Below are 18633 nucleotides of genomic sequence, written 5' to 3' on the forward strand. Positions count from 1 at the left end.
AATGCATTGGGAAGTTGTAATACAATAATAATAATAATAATAATAATAATAAAAAAATAACGAGAACATCCCTCGAGAGCGCAATACATCTGCCAGGATGAATAGTTTACGTTTTGTATCACATTGATAGGCCGGATCTGGATCCAGACCTGAATCAAAATCGAATTGGCTTGTTCTTGTCACCTAACCAATTCATCCATCTCGTTTTGTCCTAAGTCGTGCACAACTTTTTGAAATATTGTGCAATATATTGTATTTGGCCCCATCTCTCAACAGTTGTTGTTGTTCGTCTTTCGGCTGCTCCCGTTAGGGGTCGCCACAGCGGATCATCCGTTATGATCCGCATACTGATTTGGCACAGGTTTTACGCCGGGTGCCCTTCCTGACGCAACCCTGGTCGCCTCTTACGACACAGGGATAAGGATTGGGTTTCGCCACGATTCCAGGCTGCTGTGCACCCTCTCATAGCACGGCCCAGCGCAGAGCTCCCGTCCTCAAGCGATCCTCCAACCCAAGCCTCCGAGTAGCCGGATTACAGGGGCACGCCACTACGCCCGGTATCATCTCTCAACAGTTAAGAATCACTTTAAAAAAAAAAATTATCGTGTCCGGATCTCGATCTGGATCTTCACCAACATCTAATCAATTCATCCTTGTCATACACCCAACCTGTCCACCAAATTTCGTCCAAACCATCCACAACTTTTTGAGATATGCTGCTCACAGACAAACCAACAGACACAGACAGACAGACAGACAGGGGTGAAAACATAACCTCCGTCCACCTTCGGTGGCAGAGGTAATAAAAATACAACAAAAATAGGTGCGTCATCGTTTGGATCCGAGCTTGAATTCCGCCAAAAGCTGCAGCCGCAGGTCGATGGATGTGTGTAATCTGATAGTTTACCGAGAGCGGTACAAGCCAGATGGAAGCATTCACCGTACTTCGTGCTGCGGATTGAACTCACTCTGGCCCAGGAGCTTTCCGAGGTGCACACCTATTTCAAATCTCTCCAGTGTCTCTGGTCCTCCCAATTTCCCAGGAAGACCATTTTATACCTGACACATCTCTGTGTGAAATACAAGTTATGCCCCCTTGTCATGTCACTCACTCTGCATTCTAATAAACTTAACTATCTCAAACATTTCAATCATATGCCCCCTGCCATCATCTCCTACTTTTAGCAAAATGTTCAGTCTCACTCATTCACTCCACTTACCTTTGTTTACCTATCCTTGAAATCAATCTGGTAGTTATACGCCGAACTCCTGCAATCCCAAATATGTCTTCTCAGATACGGTGACCATAACTGAACACTTTTAGCCAGATGTGAAGCCAGATTACTAAATTCCTGAAAAAAATGTTTACACCACTTTCTTTTGATTGACAATGTATGCCCCTGGAAATACAACTTTAAATATTTTCCTCTTGCTGCCTGGCATTGGACTGGCTGCTCAATGCCCTGGATTCGACAGCCACCCGGCACAGATCCTTCTCAAACACTTCAAGACTGCCCCTTCAATGATGTAGACCCATTATATTATTCTTCCCCATGCCCGATTCCTTACATTTCTGAAAATTGAAATAAATTTGCTAAAATTTTTTTTACCTAGGCTGTAAGGGAATCTTGGTTTACCTGAATCTGATCATCTGCACCTGCTCTTTGCAATGTTGATGCAGCTTTTCTTTTACAAATTTATAATCTCCCCTGCTTCAGCACATCATTTCCTTATCGGCTTAGAACTGCCAAGCACATTGTGAGAAAAGTTCAAACATTCTTTCTCCAACTGAAGATGAGACTGCACGAGAAGCTCAAAGTAAAATAATTTACACGTATCACACACAAACAAAAGTTTTTAAAAGGTGTTTTTTATGGGTAGAAACTTTGCCAGAATAACTAACCAACGGATTATTCAGTGTTGAGAAGTTTAAGCCTTGGAGATCAGAATACTCCCTCTCCAAAATAATCAGATGGTCGAAGCATCAGGCTGGCTGGGGTCTTTGTCAGGTTAACCAGGGCATTTATGTGGCTCGAGAATGCAAAGAGCTGCTTGTACTCAGCAATGGACAAACAAGGGTCTAGACTCTAGAGTTTTCCTGCACACCCAAGGGCTTTGCTTTTAAATCCCAGTGTAGGTCTTCAGGCTCCTGCTGACAGAAAGCCTGGCCACCCAGCCTGTTCATGTTGCCATTGCCGAATAAAAGGCCTCCAAGTGAACATACATTGTTGAAAGTAAAATGCTTCTTTAACTTCTCTGGGGATAGTAATGTGGTTGGAGTGTGATGGAGTCATAGACTTAAGAGAGTCGATATTGAAAGAAACGTTTTGTTTTGTTTACTTTCCATCTCAGAAACTTTGAAATCCGTTGAATAATTATTTTAGAAGGTAAGGATGTCTAAGCACCCTCACATGTAGAGTAAACGTTCACATAAACTTAAGTATTTACAAGGTGTTTTTATTTGTACTCGATCTTCCGTAAGCCGTAACTTTGTCCACCAAAAAAATCCAACTGATAATAGATGATTACTGCCGCATTGAGACATCTTGCTGGCATAAAGCTGTCATTACTTAGTTCTTGTGCAGATAGTTTCTTGAATTCTTTCTGAACTATCGATTCTAGCGTAATATATTAACCGTGCACCATTTTGTGTGACAGAAAATGCCATTTGTTAAAAATGTTTTGAGACAGACAGCAGGTCAGAGGTGAAAAGGCCAACTGCAAAAAAAAAAAAAAACAACCTTTGGCTCCTATTACCATCTGATTTTCTGTCACTGCTGTCTCAATGGCGATTAGACTTGGCAGACTGCCTTGTTTGGTTTGCCCAGCACTGATGGTGTGGCTGTCCAGTAGTGGAGAGTAATTATTTTGCTACCAGCACGGCTTGTGGTGCTGCGGGAGTGCGAGGCAGTGGGACAGAGACATCAACAGCTACAGCGACAGTGCTGACTTTTTAGCTCCTATGCAGAATCTGTCGGTGAGGGTTTCGTGTTTTAATGGTTTTATTTATTTATGTATTCGTTTTGATTCAGGAAACAGATTTTTTTTGATGATGACCCTAATTTTCAAGAGAGGCAATTTATACATATACTGTAGATATAATATATACGAGGGTGAGTCAAAAAGTCTGCGCAATATATTATTTAAATGAGATAACGACAATTAAGCATGTACAAGAGCATCATTTTCACACGTAGTCCCCCTCCTTTTAAACACATGTAGTCCATTGGTTCACAAGCTTCTTTATGCCATCAGAAAAAAAATGTTTTTGGCTGAGTGACAAGCCACACATGCACCACTTCTTTCACTTGTTGGTCACTAACAAAGTGGCGGCCTCTAAAAGTGTCTTTGAGTAGACCAAACAGGTGAAAGTCCAAAGGGGCCAGGTCAGGACTGAACGGAGGATGCTCCAACACGTCAAAGTTCAATTGCCGGAGAGTTTCTACAATATGTGGACGGGCATTGTCATGCAACAATGCAACACCTTTTGACAGTAGCCCTCGGCATTTCCATCAAATAGCTGATTTCAACTGGTCCCGGAGCATTTCACAATTATAGACACTGCTTACCATTGTGTCCTCCTCTTGAGAGTACTCTAAAATTGGGCCTTGTGAATCCCAGAAAAGTGTGAACATCACTTTTCCGGCCGTTGGTTGACTTTTGAACTTCTTTTTGACTGGTGATGTCACATTTTTTTCCACTCCATGCTCTGGCGTTTGCTCTGTGGCTCATAATGGCGAATCCACATCTCGTCTGCAGTGACAATGCGTCTCAAAAAAGCATTCCCTTCATGATGAAAGCAGTCAAAAGGCTTTGGCAGATTGTCACATGGTTGCACTTGTGTTCTTCTGTGAGTTGTTTTGGAACCCATCTTGCAGAAACTTCATGAAAGCCAAGTCGGTTGTTGATGGTTTCATGTGCAGAAGCATGACTGATGTTCAGATGTTGTGCCACTTCGTCAATAGTCGATCATCGGTTATCCAGAATCATGGTGCAGACTCGTTCAATATTTTCTTCTGTTGTGGACATGGATGGACGTCCAGATCGTTCATCATCAGTGACACTTATGTGATCGTTTTTGAACATGGTAATCCAATCATATACACTCCGCTGCGGTACAACATTGTTCCCATATTGTCCCATATTCCCATGCATTTCTGCCCTTGGTACACCTTCAACCCACAAAAATCGTATCACTGCATGCTGCTCTTCTTTGGTGCAAACAGAGAGTGGAGCAGTCATGTTAACTCCCTTACAAAAACACAACTACTGAATGCTCAAGGTTGAAACTGCTTCACGATGGCGCAGACAGTTTGTGCTTGTACCTGCAAGTACAATAAGCAATCGAGTCAACCCAAGACAGTTTTTAATATATTATTGCGGATATTTTTTGACTCACCTCATAATATGTGTGTGTGTGTGTGTGTGTGTGTGTGTGTGTGTGTGTGTATATATATATATATATATATATATATATATATATATATATATATATATATATATATATATATATATATATATATATATATATATATACATATATACATTCATACATGAAATTTATATATATATATATATATATATAAATATATATATATGTATATATATATATATATATACATATATGTATTTACACATGTATACACTGAGGCTGAAAGACGTATATACATACACATATACACATATATATTTATATATAAATATAGCGCCCAGGGGTACTTCCCCTATGTTTAATATCTGTGAGGTTCTTTGTCATCATTCTTGTAGGCCCAGCTAGCTCTCACTGGAACAACTTTGGCATTCTTCAGCTTCCAGGATCTTCTCACTTCATTCTTGAGGTCTTGGTGTTTGGTCATTTTCTTGATTTCTGCATCGTTGAGTCCAAAATCACTGCTATTAACACCTCAATAAGCAATGCCTTCTTCTCTTCTTTATAGATCCTCGTGGAGGATCTGTCTTACTCACGGTGTTGTTCTTCATTTTCTTCTTGTGGACTTGTTTGTTTCACAGCCTACAGTTTTCATCGAAACTTCCTGAAACTTGGCATATATATGTAAAAATACCCCGCGCAGACAGTAACGATCTCCGATTTTGAAAATTCCTCCGAGAAAAAAGTTATGACGTCAAAATATCTCCGCTAATGGAAATCGCATAAAAAATTATCTCTGAAACCAGGCAAGCTTTTTGAATTCTCTTTGTGGGAATCGAACAGGGCATTAGCAGAGATGAATTACGGCACATATAATACATCACTATGATGTTATATCAATTTTTATGACGTCATTCCTATTTTTTGACATTTTTTTGTTTCACAACCCAGAGTTTTCATTGGATCTTCGTGAAACTTGCCATATATATGCAGACAGCCCACGCGCAGGCAGTAACCATCTCCGATTTTGGAAATTCTTACTAGAAAAATAGTTGATGTCATAATATCACCGCTAATGGAAATCGCCTATACCATTATCTCCGAAACTAGGCAAGCCGTTTGAATTTTGTTTGTGGGAATCAAGCCGTGCATTAGCACAGATAATTTATCACAAGCCTCTAATACATCACAATGATGTCATATTCGTTTTTATGATGTCATCATTAAGAGGACGAGGATCTTAGCTCATTTGAGCTTGTTTTTTAATACCAAAGTATGATATCTGGTTGCAGCGCTTTGTTTTCGATGTTCATGCTTGATGGGATCATTAGTTCATACGTGAGTGGTAGGTACTTCCATGTCTTCAGCGATTGCTTTTGCTTCATGTTCCCACAAATTTTATGTAAATGGGATATCAAAGTTTTTGCAGACGTGCCAGCAGATTACATTACAAACTCTGTTGTGTCTTTGTGTGTGCAGCTGTTCTGACATGAGTTAGTTTTTGTGTTCGGTCATGAAGCACAACATATCATTCCCTTTACTCACCCCACCTCCACCTCTCACCTTTCTCTCTTCTTTTAAAAAAATCATACCTTTCTCTCTCTCTCTCCCACCCCCCCTCGCATCCCTCCCTCCCGCAGTATTGCAGCGTTTGGTGAGGCAGAGCTCTCCTCACTCCCCCTCCCCTTACTCGCTCTTCCCCTTCCTAGCTTCCCCTCCCTCCTGCCTCATCTCTTTCCCCTCCCTCTCTCCTCTCTTCCTCTTTCTCCCTCCCTCCTTAATACCCCATGTTAGCAAAGCGACGGGTTGTACTTCCTAGTACATATATATATATATATATATATATATATATATATATATATATATATATGTATACACCAGCAGGGTGATGTGCTTACACATTGTGTAAGCATACGAACCGTGCTTCCTTATTGTCTTGGGTCGCTCACCTACATTTTATTTTTTCATTTATTTTTTCAATGATGGATACCTTCCGACGGTTCTGTGATTTTTCTTGGTGTAACGGCTTCCATGTCTGTCGGCACACAATCATTGCCTCGGATCGCTAAGCTGCATTTTTTTTTCATTTATTGATATTTTCATTTATGGATGTTGTCTAATGATTCTGTGATTTTTTTTTGTTTGTTTGTTTTTTCGGTGTACTGGCTTCGATGTCCATTAGCGTGCAAAATTTCAGCTTTCTACGTCACCTGGAAGGTCCCGATCTTTAATATCGGCAAGTGTGTGAGTGAGTCAGTGATTAGAAAGAGCTTTATGTATATATTACTGGTGGGGTGTGCTTACACATTGTGTAAGCATACGAACCGTGCTTCCCTGTTGTCTCTGGTCGCTCACCTGCATTTGATTTTTCATTTATTCATTTATTTATATTTTCTGTTTTTTTTCAATTACGGATACTTTCGGACGGTTCTGTGATTTTTTTTGTTTTTCCTGGTGGAAGGGCTTCCATGTCCGTCGGCGCACGATCATTGTTTCAGGTTGCTAACCTGCATTTTTTTCATTTTTTAATATTTTCATTTATGGATGTCATCTGACGATTCTGTGATTTTTATTTTTTTTTTGGTGTACTGGCTTCGATGCCCAACAGCATGCAAAATTTCAGCCTTCTACGTCACCTGGAAGGTACTGATTTTTAATATCAGCAAGTGTGTGAGTGAGTCAGTGATTAGAAAAAAAAACTTTACGTATATATTCCTTGCGGCGTGGCTTACACATTGTGTAAGAATGCGAGCCATGTTTTCCCATTGTCTCGGGTCTCTCACTTTCATTTGATTTTTCATATATTTATGATTTCGTAAGTATATTGATGACTTCCGTGCTCTGTTTGTGTGTTTGTTTGTTTGTTTGTAGGCACGATAACTCGAGAACAGAAGAAGCTACCAATGTCAAATTGCACCACGTGATTCAGGAGGGTGATGGCTAGCGCCGATTTGATTTTGGTCAAAATCGGTCAAAGGTCAAGGTCACAGTGAGGTCAAACATCCAAAAAATGTTATAACTCGAGAACGGAAGAAGCTTCCAATCTCAAGTTACACCACGTGATTCAAGAGGGTGATGGCTAGCGCTGATTAGATTTTGGTCAAAATCGGTCAAAGGTCAAGGTCACAGTGAGGTCAAACATTCGATTTTTGATGGTTTGGTACAGAATCATCATAGAAACTTCTGGTTTGCGTCGCTACCTTCTCGAGAGACAGCTTTTATTAGACAAGGTCAGAGGTCAAGTTGACAATTTCGTAAGTACCAGTCTATGACTGCTTGTTTGTGTGTGTGTGTGTGTGTGTGTGTGTTTGTGTGTTTGCGTGTTTGTTTGTAGGCACGATAACTCGAGAACAGAAGAAGCGACCAATGTCAAATCACACCACTTGATTCAGGAGGGTGATGGCTAGCGCTGATTAGATTTTGGTCAAAATCGGTCAAAGGTCAAGGTCACAGTGAGGTCAAACATAATTCCGTAAATTAATGTGGATAAATGGAGTATTTTGCTTCGGTCGATGTTACGAGTTCGTTTTAACTTCGATTTTAATTTTGTCTTCGGTTTTTGCGATCGCTTAGGACGCTTAACACTCAGTTGTCGAAATTCTGGTAAAAATCGGATGTTTTGGAGACGTTTTAAGATTGTATAAAAATATTTCACTCGCCGCGTCATGGCTTGTCACATGGTGCATCGCGCTCGAGCATAGGCAGCGTTGAGTCACGTAAAGGTTTTACGTGTGTGCGCTGATGGTGTTTTCGATAAAGATGGTGTTTAAAAGTCATTTTTTATCCCAATAAAGGTTATCATCGCATGCCTGACTTGCTAAGCCATCGGATTATGTAAAGATTGTTGGTGGATGGCCGAATATTACGGTTTTGTGACTTTGATAAAATAATATTAAATAATTGCATGGAGAAATGGAGATTTTTGCTTCGGTCGACGTTACGAGTTCATTTTAACTCGGATCGCAATTCTGTTTTCACTTTTGGTACCGGTTAAGTATGCTTAACACTCAGTTGTCGAAATTCTGGTAAAAATCGGATGTTTTATGAGATTTATGTCGGGTGTCGTGTCTGAGGCTTAACTGAAGATTATGCTAATGAGGGAGATTGTAACACACGGCATCACGCGCTCGTTTTAAAGTCAATTTCAATCCTTTCTTCAATTTTGGTAACAGCTAAGTATGCTTAACACTCGGTTTTTGAAATTCTGATTAAAATCGGATGCTTTATGAGAGGTTTGGTACAGAATCATCGTAGAAACTTCTGGTTTGCGTCGCTACCTTCTCTAGAGACAGCTTTTATTAGACAAGGTCAGAGGTCAAGTTGACGATTTCATAAGTACTAGTCTATGACTGCTTGTTTTTTCATTTACAGATGCTTTCCGACGGTTCTGTGATTTTTTTCGTCATGTATCTTCTTCAATGTCTGTCGGCACACAAAATTACCATGCTTTCCCCATTGTCTGAGGTCACTCACCTGTGTTTTTTTTTTCATTTTTTTCTTCATTTATTGATGTTTTCATTGATGGTTGTTGGCCGATGATTTTGTGATTTTTTTTCCGGTGTCCTGGCATTGATGTCCATAGGCACACAAACTTTCAACTTTCTACTTCACCCAGAAGGTACTGATCTTTAATATCAGTTAGTCAGTCAGTCAGTTGTAAGAAAGAGCTTTAAAAAAAAAAAAAAAAAATATATATATATATATATATATATATATATATATATATATATATATATATATATATATATATACATACTGTACATATGCAGATACATTGTGGTCCAGAATGATTTGCAACTTTTTAAAGAGCTCTCATAATTTTACCAATGTGACCGTTTATATTTTCAAGTTGCCTGAAGAACAAGGTTTAAAGACACGTAGGCTAATTTTAGAGACTTTTTTTTTGATTAAGTCGGCAGTTTTCTACACAAATTTCTACACAAAGGCAGTTTTGTAGGGTCTATCCAAATGAAAGAATTCCATAATATAAAACTTTGACATTGATATTGACAGGAATGCTACTTGTTCAAATGACTGTGTGAGCAGGAGCATTATCATGCATAAAGATGAATCCTGGACTATGTTGTTGAAGGGTAGGCAACATATGTTGCTGTAATATCTCATTAATGCATCAATCTGACATCAGATTGCCATGGATGCAGATCAAGTTTGTGCCAAAGATTTCAGTAATACCACCCACATCGTGACACTTCCATGTCAAAAATTTGAGGCTTCCTGGATACAAACTGGGACATATTGCTCATTGAGTCTTTTGTCGGTCCGTGCACAGCCAACCTGCCTTTCAAGGAGAAATTTGGATTTGGCAATGGACATAACACTTGCGCATTGTATCCGTGTTCATCGGATGGGCTGATTTGACAACTGTGAGTGTGCTTGGATGTGTCATGGTGCAAGTCTTGGATGCTAAACAGGATGGTGTTGACACTTATCCTGCAAGGTCCAGGGAGTGTTTTTGCAGTACTGTGGGCAATTTGAAAGTGATTAGGTAAATGGGTCATGCAAGTGTATTGGTTCTGAGTGAGAGTCGTTATCTTTGGACGTCCACTTCTTTGCAAATCTCTTGTTGATCCAGTGGCTTGATGATGTCTTTTGAGATTATAAACAGTTCCTCTCCTCACCTTAAAGAGCCTTGCAACACATATAATGGAAGACCCTGCTTGAAGGTGCCCAACGATTATCCAGTAATTCTTCTTATTTTCTGACAGATACTGCATTGTTAAGTAATGCAATCAGTTTTTTGGTTGATCCATATGCTGATATCATCTAAAGACTTTCAAATTTGTTCATAATGCCTTGGGTGACCTCTAAAAACCCAAGGATGCATGAGTTGCATGTACTGAAATATTATTGCATGAGGCAATTACATTATATGGGAAGTATATGGGAATAAGGTGTTTTGCAAATCACTCGTGCCAATAAGGCACTTGGAATGAAGGCTGGAACAATCCTTTAACAATTTCAGTCAACTCCATGTGTTCGGATTTTTATGGTGGAGAGTGAGTACACACGCACACAAACACGCACGCACTCACGTTGGCAATTTGTTTGTGGATGTTATTATTTCATTATATCATAGTGGAAATTAATATGTGAAGTAATGGACCCCATAAACTGAATAACCCTGTGTCTTTTTACCCTGCACAGCTTGGGGTAATCTGGGAAATGTGCTGAAAGGCCAGGGAAAGGTTCGTGAGGCAGAGGTGGCATATCGCAATGCCCTCTACTTTCGTGGAAACATGGCTGACATGCTTTACAACCTGTAAGTTTTTTTTTTAATGGGATCCATAAATAAATACCATAATTATATTTCATCCTCAATTTATTTCATGTCTCTACACTTTTGCAAACTGGAAAATGTGTTGTTCTATTTGGTGATCACACCATTTTTCCACTAACTCATATCTATCGAGGCAAGTTTACTTAAATGGTCATTGATTGGCAAACAATAATCTAATTATTCAATCATTCCAAATGCAAATATTTGTTGAAATTAATTAAAATGTTAACAAATACAGCCTGCACATTGAGAATTGTAATTGTCATTATTTTTCATTCACTCATGCTATAAAATTCAACAATGAAGTTTCAATAAGTTCATCTCACTTGAATTGCTGGAACCCTTTCCTCATTTTCAAAAGAGAGTTTGTATTGATGCAAAAAACTTTAACTTCGAACATGGATCCTTTTCAAAGATTAATTATCGGTGATTCAGTCTCACGCAAGGAACTGCTTGGATGTCTTTTGGGAGAAGTGAAGTCAGGGTTCAGGATAAGGGTTTTGGACAGGTGGAGTTTCAAGAAATTATATGACCCAGTGTCATTTTTTGGTGCAAACCAGTAGACGATGTTTTTACGTCAATTCGACCAAAATACAATGATATACCATCAGTTTAATTTTTTTTTTGAGTCGAGGATCGTGAAGGAACTTGAACACAGAAAAGACCATGATATAATATAACTAAAAGAACAGTGGAAATCAAAAGGGGGTGGTGGTGGCTCACCATCAGCAGGGTAAAGGACAAAATATAGACCTGGAGGAAGAAGGACATGGGGAAGAATGACAGCATTGGGAGGGGTAGGAGGACACAGTGTGAACAAGCTGTGTCCAGGCGCAAACTCTCAGTCATACACATGGAAGGGAAAACTGAAGAATAAGCAGAAAAAGAGCAAAAAAACTTGAAGAGAATGGTGATGGTGCAGGGGGGGGGGGGACCCTGATAACCTGGCATCATGGAAAGAAGTGTGATTCAGGAGGGTTAATGATGGTAAAAGGATCATTGGTATGGATGGGGGAATGACCTAAGGTGGTGGTGAACGGCTGTCATGAATAACTGGAGCGAAGAATGCAATTAAACAGACTGAGGAAGTTGGTTTCACATGTGAGAGAAAAACAGATTGAAAGAGTGGAGGTGAGCAGTGAGCCTGGATTTTAGGAGCTTCACCAGAAGGGGGTTACTGTCAAACCTCGTGCACCCTGCATAAACATGAGGGGGAAGGGGACAGAGCACAGAGGGGTGATGCAAGACCAGAGAGGAGGCAGTAGAAATATGAGAGACCACTGACCTGCCTGAAATGTGAAAGGAATAGGCCGAGAAACTCAGCTTCATCATAGGAGATTCCGATGATTTTGAAGGCCTTGGTTTCTACAGCATTATGTTGGGTAAGGTGTGAGATTTGGATATGTGGTTTGCCCAAGAAAGATCTCGGCTGATGATGAGCCTCAAAAGTTTGAGTGACTGGACTTCTTTAAGAGGTTTATTGAGGAAGTCGTTATGAGGGTTAACTCGCTTTAAGTTTTTTTATATTATATAACTTTACTTTTGTTAACTAACAAGTCAATTTTGAATATAAGAAATTGATCTGTCCTTTTTGGATCAATTGGCAATCGAGTCACAATCCCAACTATCCCCCAACCTGACCAGAGAACATGTCCCCCCTCCCTCCTCCCAACCCTTTCACTGTCCTCTTGCAATTTGGTGTGGTTCCTTAAACATGCTTGCATGCCTTTCGATTTATCAGTCATCAGTCTGTCCGATTCATGCAAGCCACATTGTTCTCATGGTCCATACACTTGCATGCTTGGGTGCAATACAGCTTCACTTTACACAACCTGAAACACATTGTTTTGCAACTAGTTTTGCAATGACATGCTAGTATTTCCATGCAGTCTTCATAAATTGGACTTGTGTCTCCCATCTTCACGTTTCCATTAGAAGCTTGGGTTGTACACAGTTTGCAAGTTTCTGGACCATGCTCTGACAGTGCTCTCTCATTATATGAAACCTCACGGCCTCACTTGTTGGAGGAATTGCTTCTGGTTTACTGGATCTTGAGAATTCTATTCAACAAGCCTGGTTGAACTTTTTTATGTGGTTTGGAAAGTTGTAAACTTGGCAGATAAATTCCAATTTATGCTCATTCTCGAAATAACATGACAAATTTTCTCTGCTGCAGTTATGGAGTGTAATATTGCCCAGCCCCAGATCATTCTAGCTCACGGGGATCTCTGACCAGCTCTGAATGAGGTTGAAGCAACCATTCAGTGTATAGAATCATCGGAAGCTATTTGTCTAGCGTGATGGAAGCTTGCATTGTACTTGTCGTATGGTATGGAGATTAATTTGGGCTTTGTACTTGTACCAGCTTCCATCCAGAACTCACTGAATCACATCTGCTCAACACGTGCAATTAGTGGCACGTCATTGTCTCTCACTCTTATATCAATGGTCTTAGCATCATTGTGCATAGCATGGAGGATCAGGTAAGTATCCGCCTCCTTGTGCGCTGCTTTCAATGGGTCTCTGGCATGTGAGGGTTTGTTGCATCAGACATCCTCTTAGTCTTAGAAACCCTCTAAAACAACGATAATCTTGTTGTCAGGAGCTAGTCTTGTCATGTCCTTGGGGAAAAAAAACATCATGAGATCCAAATTGTTCTCCAGAAGGGCATGCAATTGGTCCAGTTGACTGCAATAATACAGTAGAAATTGACAATGACCTCGACATTTTCGATAATTACCATATTTGTGTTTTAAACATCTTATTCGGAGTTGAAATGGTCACAAAATTATTTTCACAAATTCACTCATGAGGAAATACATGTTTTATTTTTGGGGGAATTTCAAAATGGCCACCGATGGGGCTTCATCATGTATAACTTCTATTTATGTAAACACTTTATATGCACTCATTTATCAATTAAATTGGAGGCAAACACAAACATACAATATATTATTGTGTCCCTGTACCAAGATTATGCCTAATATATGCTTGATTTAGAAAGTTGTACTTAAAATAAATTGTACTGCATTTTGTAACATATATGTGCCACACAAATCTTCACATATTTTTGAATTTCTCATAATGGTGTAAATTGAAGTCAAATGTACGGATCATTAATGTTTCACATTATCGATGCACACCCTGATTTATAATGTAGCATACCCTGAATTATATTACATATACACATATATAAACTTACAGCAATGATAACACATTACATCAAGTGTATAGTTGTGTCTACTTTTCAAACTCAAGGCCCACAATAATGTTTTAATATACCATTAACCAGTACAATATTGACAGACTAAACATAAAATCACACTAGAAAAGGCAACATCCAAGTTTACGCAACAGTAAATTACAGCGTGAATTGGCAATTTTGTTGTTCTGGCTTGATTAACCATGCACAGAGATGACCGAATGGACTCATCATTGTCTGTCTTGTGGTTTCAGACATTTCTTCTTGGATCATCTATAAAATATGAAATATTTCTACCAGACATAAATGTTTGTATGCACATTTGATGATATTTGGCCTCAACAGCATGAATATCTCCTGTAAACATTTTCTTTGCTTTGACATTTACTGCCAGGGTGTCAGTTAACTTTTCACATATATTTAGTAGGTTTTCTTGGATAGTACGTTTTATATCCTTGTTAATAATCTCAACACTACTGATCTGAGAGCAGCGTTCTGGGTGACGCTGAGCAGCACCAATGTTAAGTTAATTTGCACATATGAAACAGTGTTTGATAGTTATATGAGCGAGACACAGATGTCAATGCAGAAACAGGAGAGTCCCTTTCCTTGTTGGAAATGTCAGTATTAAGAGCTTGTGCAATGTTTCATAGTGATGTTTATTTCTTGTAACAATTATCATGTTCATAATGTTTGTCTGAAGATGATAGCTTGAGATGGAACTCATCTTCATGGTCTCCAGAAGCCTGTATCAGCATTGAAAGTCCCTTGTGATCACATTAATGACACCATTTTAACATGTTCATTTAATAATTTGAGTGAGATTTATGCGGTTTTTTTCAATCTGTAACTTACATTTGGTCACTTGTGGGTCATCGTACATTAAAACAATGACATGTGGAGCACGTTCCATATGGCTCAAATAATTAATCCATGATCACACACTGTAAAACAGTGGTGATAATACAAGTTAATTAAGCAACAAAAAGAAGAGAACGATTATTACAAATAGTCCACTTGTCTGAGAGTTAAAGGGCACTAAACACATGCTGTTGATTTCACCGAGAAAACGACTGTTTTAGACAAATTTGAATCACATTACAGATCTGTTGATGCATGTTTACATCATTTCTGACTCGTCGACTGTGACTTCCTGGCAAATTCTTGTGCACTTGAGTTCTAGTAGCCTATAAGTGATCAGGGTATAGGTTAAAAAAACGAATTGTAAGTCATAAAATAATCACTAAATTAAATATTGTTGAATTAAACCATACGACTGGTATATATTTGGAACAAAATGGTGTATAACGTGTCCATCTGATCATTAAAATCAAGTTTCGACACTTATTTCTCCAAATGTACCTGGAAATATTTAGATAATTTTTTTATATTTTTCATTAAATAATTACATTTTAAAAATAAATATGTTCCAGGAAAACACATTATTTACAGTTTTGTAAGAGGTCATACACTTTGACATGCCTAGTGTTGGCTTAATGGTTAGGGTGGTGGCCTTGGGATCTGATAATCCTGAGTTAAAATCCCCCTTGGCTGTTGAATTAATACCAGGTGGGGTTGATTCTGCCTGTCATCCTTACGAGGTAGGCAAAATGAGTGCCAGCTTGCTGGTATCTTGTGTCGGAGTGGTGACCTGTCCAGGATTGTACCCAATAGCCAAGGAGACTGCTTAGGCAGTACCAATGCTCTGTATAGTGTATGGTCCTGATGGATGGATACACTTTGACGTAATAAAAAACAGGGTTCCCTATGTGTGTATGTTTGAGAATTTTTTTCTGCAGATACGGGACAATCATATAAAGCATTTAGCATCAAAAATATCTGGGATGGCCTATTTTCATGTCAATTTCGACTGTACTATAAGTGGGATGTCATGACTTTCTATAACATGCCAAATTGGTCAAGTTGTCTTGGTCCATCTTTTAACCACGGATGCCTTGATGGAATCATGTCTGCATCTGTCAAGAATGATATCAACCCTGTGATATATAGTCTCACAAGTTTCACTTGGTCGAGAAAAGCATCTTTGAAATCACCAAATGCTTTGCATTTAGATGGTTTGGCTATCACAATTGCCGGTGCTTGTCCATCGATAAGGAGATTTATTGATGCTGGACAGTGGAGACCCAACGTCAGTAGTTAGGCACTCAGCAAGAATTGCTTTTTGAACCAGTCCTCAAAGCTTCGTTTGTCTCAGCAAGTGAAATTGGGATTGGCATCAGTGTGTGCTGAAGGACACTGGTCAGGTTAACCTCTCTCTCCCAGCTGTATAATGAAGCAAGAAGGCACTGGAAGATGTTGCAGTCAATCTTCATCACAGATTGTTGATCTTTGTGTTTGCTTTCCTTTTTGACCTTTCCAGGTTGTAGAATGTTGGATCGTCATTCTTTTTGATTAGGATCATGGAAGGATTTCCGAGTAACATCCTCATCTTCTGCACTCCCCACTCCCTAATCAGGCTTTGTTTGATGAAATTGTCCAACTTCTCCTGAGCCAGATCTGCTGCATTGAAGACAGATTATTGGATTTTGTCCATCGTCAAATCTTCAGTGATTACATTTTGCAGAACATCTTATTGGTCTAAGACTAAGAAGATATGAAATCTCTGCAAGACAAACAAGAGATTGGCTTCGACTGTGTTGACATCTGTTTGTCTACCCAAGGTTTCACCATTATCAACAAGATGATCTTAGTCAAATTCAAATATTTTCGACTTTGTTGTCATCTGTTTTTTTCCACCCAAGGTCTCCCCATTATGGACAAGATGATCTTAGTCAAATCCAAACATCACCTGTGTTTCAGCAGATATCTGGTAGCTCATATTGTATGAAAGGTTCCATCTTGCTAGTGCAAATGGGGTTCTTGTGATCCGTATTATGCCACCTCCACATTTCCTGGTGCCATTTAATCATGCCTCAGCCTCGTCGGAATCAACTACATTGAATGTCCATCATAAATAGTTCACAACAAAGTCTCAATGTTGGAAGAGGCGAGCAATCTTTGTTGGGAGCTGGTGCATCTCAGCAATGTACAGTATATTGGTTCCCATCACGACAAGTTGTAATGGTCGTACCTTATGAAGAATAACACTGTGTTTGTAAATGAGAATAGGTGTAAGTCACATTGTCCTTCTCGCTGTGTTTATGCAAACATCAGTGGGAGATTGACCATCTCAATGTAATTCCACCAGTCATGGAGATTTACATTGCTTGCTGTAGTGTCACTGATGAAAGTTGTTATTGCTGTGTAGAAACCATCAGTTATGACAATTTTCACAAACTCATCAGCATCAGCATTTTGCTTATCTATAATGTACTGATGCAGCCCAGTATCACATTTCTCAATGTACCCAAGAAAATGTGGCAACAATATTCACTGCACTGCTTGATAAGTTTTTTTTATGGGCACACATAGTCTTGTTGTTGGACTTATCTGCCATGGCTTGTTCAGCAGAGACTGCATGGTCCAAGACACTGGTCTCCACCCATGCCTCAAATTGGCTAAAACCCATCAGATGCTCATCAGTGATCTTTAGGAAGTTCACGTAGATATGTAGACTACCAATATGGGGAAATCACCTTCCTCTAGAATTCAGGGACAGACCTTTTTAACTCCATAAGATTACAAAAGTACTTGATATATCATTATGACCATGTATTGTTGACCACAGAGATAAAACGGATAGACAGTGCTGGACCACTGTGTTCAAGGTGTCTGGTTCATGTTACAGAACTTTATAATTTGGAAATATTCAATATTTGTTTTCTTGTTTATTCATGCTCACTGACTGATTAAAGATCGACTGTCCATCCGGGTTCTATATCTTGTGCATGGAGTATGAAGATGAAAGCAAGATCAGTCACTCTGGCATTCTTCACATACTCTAACTCATCTTGAAATTTATTGAACCACTTGGAGTCAAAGAAAGCTGCATAAAGCAACCAAGAAAAACTACGTAGGGTAAGTCCATTGCTGTTTCTGATATGGGTTAAAACAACAAATGGCTTACCTTGTGCATCTTTTTTTCTTGGTTGCTTTATGCAGATTTCTTTGGCTGGAAGAGCATGGGAGTTTATATATATATATATATATATATATATATATATATATATATATATATATATATATATATATATATATATATATATATATATATATTGTTACGGTCATGGGTACCCACTGTATTATGAGGGGGTTAATCCTCGTTTCTCCTTGGAAGAGCGCGGGACCTGGGGCCACGGCTCACAATTAACTTCGTGGTATGGTGGGTTGCTCTGCAACCTTGAACGCCAATCAGTTAACCACGAGTGTCCACCGTCGAATTTGCCGTTTAACTAGAGGTCACGTGGCTTCCTGAATGGGGAACGTGCCCTTGGCAAAACACCAATCTTATCTTGATTAGATCTTAAGTCGGGCGGCCGAGCATTTACCGCTGGTGCATGCCGACTATGACAGGTTAATTAGTTTGGGAATGACCTCCCAGTCTATCTAGGTTTGGACAGTGCTGGATCAATGGAAGGAAAAGACAAGCACGGACAGGTTGAAACATCAAGAAGGAATTTATTAATTATGAAAAAATAAATCAACTGAAGAATTTTTTATTTCTTTGTGGTGAAAATAGGTGAATTCAAATAAATCAAAATAATCTCAAGCAAATATTGAATTACACAGGAATTGATAGAAAAACAGACAAAGAGCAGATACTTATCACTATGCCTTACTTAACGATTAAACACGAGACAAGGG

General features: G+C 39.1%; 1 protein-coding gene across 1 annotated transcript in view; it reads left to right on the forward strand.

Annotated features, from left to right (window-relative positions):
- Positions 1-18633, forward strand: part of TMTC2 (transmembrane O-mannosyltransferase targeting cadherins 2) — a 237622-nt gene that overhangs the window by 179602 nt on the left and 39387 nt on the right. Inside the window, exon 6 of the mRNA XM_085884190.1 lies at positions 10535-10649. Coding sequence (XP_085740316.1) covers positions 10535-10649 — 115 coding nt within the window. The remainder of the gene's footprint in view (positions 1-10534; positions 10650-18633) is intronic.

Source organism: Eptatretus burgeri, chromosome 6 (assembly GCF_056783735.1).
Source record: "Eptatretus burgeri isolate ZD-2024b chromosome 6, Ebu_testis_v1, whole genome shotgun sequence".
Taxonomy (NCBI): Eukaryota; Metazoa; Chordata; class Myxini; order Myxiniformes; family Myxinidae; genus Eptatretus; species Eptatretus burgeri.